This window comes from Pterocles gutturalis, unplaced genomic scaffold, assembly GCF_000699245.1.
Source record: "Pterocles gutturalis isolate BGI_N339 unplaced genomic scaffold, ASM69924v1 scaffold33483, whole genome shotgun sequence".
Taxonomy (NCBI): domain Eukaryota; kingdom Metazoa; phylum Chordata; class Aves; order Pterocliformes; family Pteroclidae; genus Pterocles; species Pterocles gutturalis.
This window is the reverse complement of record NW_010124100.1, coordinates 12,710-17,165: the sequence shown is the minus strand read 5'-3', so window position 1 is coordinate 17,165 and position 4,456 is coordinate 12,710. Positions and strand designations below refer to the sequence as shown.

Below are 4,456 nucleotides of genomic sequence, written 5' to 3'. Positions count from 1 at the left end.
CATTTTGAACATCCTAATAAGCTAAAAGTGGCACTCCTTTAATCACAATTTTGAGGACATGCTCCAGTAAATTAGAGGGTTGGTTTACAGAAGCTGTGATATTTTGTGGCTTCTATACAGTCTTCATCAGAGCATACCCAAGGCTAACTGAGCAGAGCAAGGCACATTTTAATGTGACACATGTGAGAAAAAAAAAATTCCATTTCCTTTGTATTTACAAAGGTCAATGATGGGAGACTTTCCCAGGAGCTCTGCTTAAAAAGATCTCTAAAATTTCTTTCTGCTCCTGAGTGCTCTTGTGGCAAATATTTGCCTTGAGAGTCGCTTGGAGGTGCTGCCCTGTGACTCTGCTGCCAAATGACTCACTGTTACAGTGGGAACACTTCCCTTCTGGCTTATGCTGAGACAGGAGGAAAGAGGGTGGCAGGGAGTAAATTGCAAAAATAAGCTCTTAGTTGCTCTTAGCCCATGTGAGAGACACCCTTAAAAAAAGGAGCAGCTTTCTTCCAATAGGTTGAATCCAACACGTGGGCTAGATAGAGCGCACACGGATCAAGATGCCAAAGGGTTTTGGCTGTGCTCCTGTCTTGGATGGAATCGCCATCCCGTTCCCCTGGGAGTAAATGGTGCTGTGGTTTGCCCTCAACACTGGTGTGTGCACTCCGCGGTAAACTGGAAGCACAAAGCACATGAAGCTGGCACTTTGTGGTAAGCACTAGCCCTTGGCTATGAGCAGAAGTGAGGCACCTCACCTCAGGCTTACACGGGAATAGTAAACTCTTCTGCTCAGAAAGCTGCTTTAGTTAGGCAGAGATTTTCTTGTGCTGGGAACCATGACCTCTGTTCTAGCAGAATTTATTTCTTTTTTCTTATAGGTTCTTCATCATTAAGGAAAGTTTCCTGCTCTACTATGCTGAGAGTGAGAAGAAGAATTTTGAAAGCAATAAATACTTCAATATCCACCCCAAGGTGAGCAGCATTTGCATGGGAGAGGGGGTTATTCTGTTTCTAGTTTCCCCCCTGCCCCACCTTGGGCCCAGCAAATGAGGAAGAGGTAAGTCACAAGCTTCTCACAGATCCAGGGAAGCCCCCAAAAAAGCAAGAATCATGTCAGTACCTCTTCAGGCTCCGTAATGATTCAGCAGGTGCATGACTTCAGTATTTTTTTACCTGACAGTAGATGTGTTCCCTTGCTTTCACAATCTCCTAATCAACTATTGTGGCTATGAGAATACTGTTGGGAAAGCCAGGGGTGGGGTCACAGCTTTGGCTGCTGCTTGTTCCTAACCTGTACTCGCACTTGTAAGTGTTCTCAGCCCCGAGGAGCAGCCTCTGCAGCTCTGCTGCCTGGAGCTCTCCTGGGGGGAGTCTGCTCTGAGTCTGCTTTTATCCTCTATCGTCACTGGAGGCTGATGGAGCACACATGCTTCCAAAGGTGCTGACTTCACCCGGCCTGGTGAAAGCAGGCCACCCATCCATCCCACATGTTGACCTACTAGTGGTGGCTGTAATGGATGCACAGCCTCTCTCAGGGTACCACACTGTGAATCTGCAACGTCTGCCTGTGTTGGGAGATCACCTTCTCCTTGACAAGAGCTCCCTCTTCCTTGTTCTTGCTAGCAGCCTTCTCTCCAAGTCAGATGCAGGAGAGGCATCTTCACCCCCTTTCAGATATCAGCTGGAGGGCTCCTGGTAGTGATGGGAGTCCCTCTGCTCCTCAGGAGCTGTGTGTATTGCCCCTCCTTGGATAGCCAAGGCAGGGCAGGGGCCCACAATGACCAAGGGTGAAAGTTCAGCTCCTGGTTAGTTAATAGTTATACTTGATTCTGCTGACTGATTGGAGTGCTCTGCTTCGTCCCCAGGGTGTCATACCCCTGGGAGGCTGCATTGTGGAGCCCAAAGAAGAGCCCAACATGCCTTATGCCATAAAGATCTCTCATGAAGACTTCCATGTAAGTAGACTTCTTTTCTTCTCAACAAAACCCAAGCACCACACAACATTTTACTGATGCTGGACTGTCAGCCTTTCCCACCCCACCAGGGTGTGCCTGCCTTCTCTGGGCAGACTGTCCTGAGAGAGGGGTGGCTTAGCATCCGACATCCCCTCAAAGCTTTACTGCTGCTCCTGCCTGGAGAGCCAACAAGGAAACTTGCTCTTTCTGACAGCAGGTCTTACGATACTAGCAAACCAGCAGTCGGATATTCGGGAGCCCCAGAGCTCATGTATCATTTTATTCCTACTATGACTGCTTTCCATGTGCATCTCTTTCCAATGTGTCTGGGTTCTATTTGCTCCTGTGCGATGCCTCCCGTGGAGACGCAAGCCTGCGGTGGGCTCTCCTCCCGCCATAGCTGTGCTAGCTGCGTCCAGTTCATACCCTGAGTGCACAGAGGCACACAAGTCACCAGCCTCTCTAATCCAGGTTTTTTTCCCCTCCCCTCTTCCAGGGTAACATTGTTCTAGCAGCCGAATCAGAGTTTGAGCAGGCTCAGTGGCTGGAGATGCTACAGGAGTCTGGAAAAGTGTAAGCTTCTTTGTGTTCCTTAATCTCTTTGATCTGCTCTGTAGATGTGTAAAGAATAAAGTGGGAAAAGCCTGACTAGAAGGACTATGGGCAGGCAGACAAGCTCCTCAAGACCAGAGAGACCTTTGCTTGTCTGCGGGACCCATCCTTTCCCTAAAGGAGAAAGGTGACACAAAGCTTCCCACATTGGTATGCAGTGTGGCACACAGTGTGACTCTGCTAACAACCCGGGGCTGTCATCTGCAGAAAACCTCCCTACGCTGCATATGTGTGAATCTGGGGTAAGGTAAGAGCAGACCAGGCAAGGCACAAAGCTAGCGAGCAGCTTCCCACGCGACTTTACACCCAGCTAGTGAGCCCGGACCTCACCAGCTCATCCCTGCTCTCCTGGGCAGGGCTGGTCATGCTGAGGTGTCAGTAATGGCCCCAGGCAATCGTGTGACCATGGGGTGTGCAGCCCTTCTGCACAGGTCCCAGCGCACTCAGGCCACGCAGCAGCAGAGACAGTTTAATTCAGAAATGCAGAGGCAGGTTAATCCCAGGGGAGGAGGTGTTAGCAAAGCACTCCCAGCTCACCCAGAGGGGTGGTAGAGTTTGTAGTACTGAGTTTGTAGTCTGCTGAGAATGCTGGAGAAATTTGAAGTTTGTTGGCCACCAGCTCTGCAGTCCCGCAGCACCCAGGAGCCTGATGGTAAAATAAGCAGCTGTCCTGGAAAACTAGAGCAGGCTCTTTCTAAATTTCACCAGATGCAGGAAGAGCTAACACTACAACAGGGAATTGACTTAGGTCCTAAGACAGGTAGAAACTTCCAGAGCTATAGAGCAAAACCTGTTATTCAGATATGAGACTTAAAGCAACAAGCGCTTTGCTCTGCCCTTACAGCACTCCGATAATTCCAACACTAGGAGGCCAAAAATGTTCATTTGTAATTGATGGGGAACACAGTGGATCAGCCCAAGCCAAGCTCCGTGCTGCTGCAGTGAGCCTGGCTTTGGTGTTGGAGCACCCCCAGTTAACTCCATAGCACTGTATGAACTGCAACACAACCTGACCATTAAAGCTTCATGTGAGCAGGAGCCCCATGGGACACAGACACAGGGCAGAGGTCTGTCACCCACTCGGCACAAGCAGGCTTGGCCACTGCAGAGGAGGAGGGACCCAGATTCAGCCCTTGAGTAATTCTGAGGTTTTCCTTTGGTTAGCCCAGGTCTGCACTTGCCTTCACCAATGTTAGACTTAACTATTGCCAAGGGCAATAATTTGGGTGCCAAATTAATCTGTCAAGTCTGTATGGAAGGTAAGGAGCATGGCTGCACAGCTCTGGATGGCTCTCGTAAGCAAGCCCTGTGCGGCTGCTTATTCCACAGAGCCAGCCTTTCCGCTAGTCCTTGCTCCAATATTCCAGCACTAGTGTTTAAAACAGGAGCTAGAGAGGTGGCTGCTATTGTACAGCAGAATACCGGCACCCAGCTCAAAATGTGCCTGACACCCCCTTCCCTCCCCTCTCTGCTTCTGTTCTTTCATCAGGGGAAGAGAGCGATGCAGCTCTAGTGCTGGCTTAATCAGTGCTGATGGCAGCCTGCGTGTGAGGAGAAGCACAGATTATGTGATTTATGTTAGCAGGGTCAGGGCAGGAGCCACGCAGCAGCCAGAAAGGCACAGCATGGGCCAGTAAATTGATCTGCAATTAATGGGAAAGCTAAAAGGACACAGCTGAAATCTGGGCAACCTGTTTTAGTGCCCTGTTGTTCCTAGATGGAGGTTGTAATGCTGATGGCACTGCAGCATTTCCAGTTTATTGTGATCATTTTGCAGTCTCCCTCATTATTTAAAAACAACCAAAAAAAAACCCCAAACCACCAAAAAACCTACCCTTAAAACAAAACAAAACAAACCCAAAACAAACAAACCAAAACCAAACAACTTCATG

At 49.2% G+C, this 4,456-nt stretch overlaps 1 protein-coding gene across 1 annotated transcript in view; it reads left to right on the top strand.

The window, feature by feature from the left end:
- Positions 1 to 852: 852 nt before the first annotated feature.
- PLEKHD1 (pleckstrin homology domain containing, family D (with coiled-coil domains) member 1) overlaps positions 853 to 4,456 on the top strand; it is a gene marked incomplete at both ends in the record, with an annotated part of 15,404 nt that continues 11,800 nt past the window's right edge. The window contains 3 exons of the mRNA XM_010078161.1: positions 853 to 969; positions 1,863 to 1,952; positions 2,449 to 2,525. Of these exons, the coding sequence (XP_010076463.1) occupies positions 853 to 969; positions 1,863 to 1,952; positions 2,449 to 2,525 (284 nt within the window). The remainder of the gene's footprint in view (positions 970 to 1,862; positions 1,953 to 2,448; positions 2,526 to 4,456) is intronic.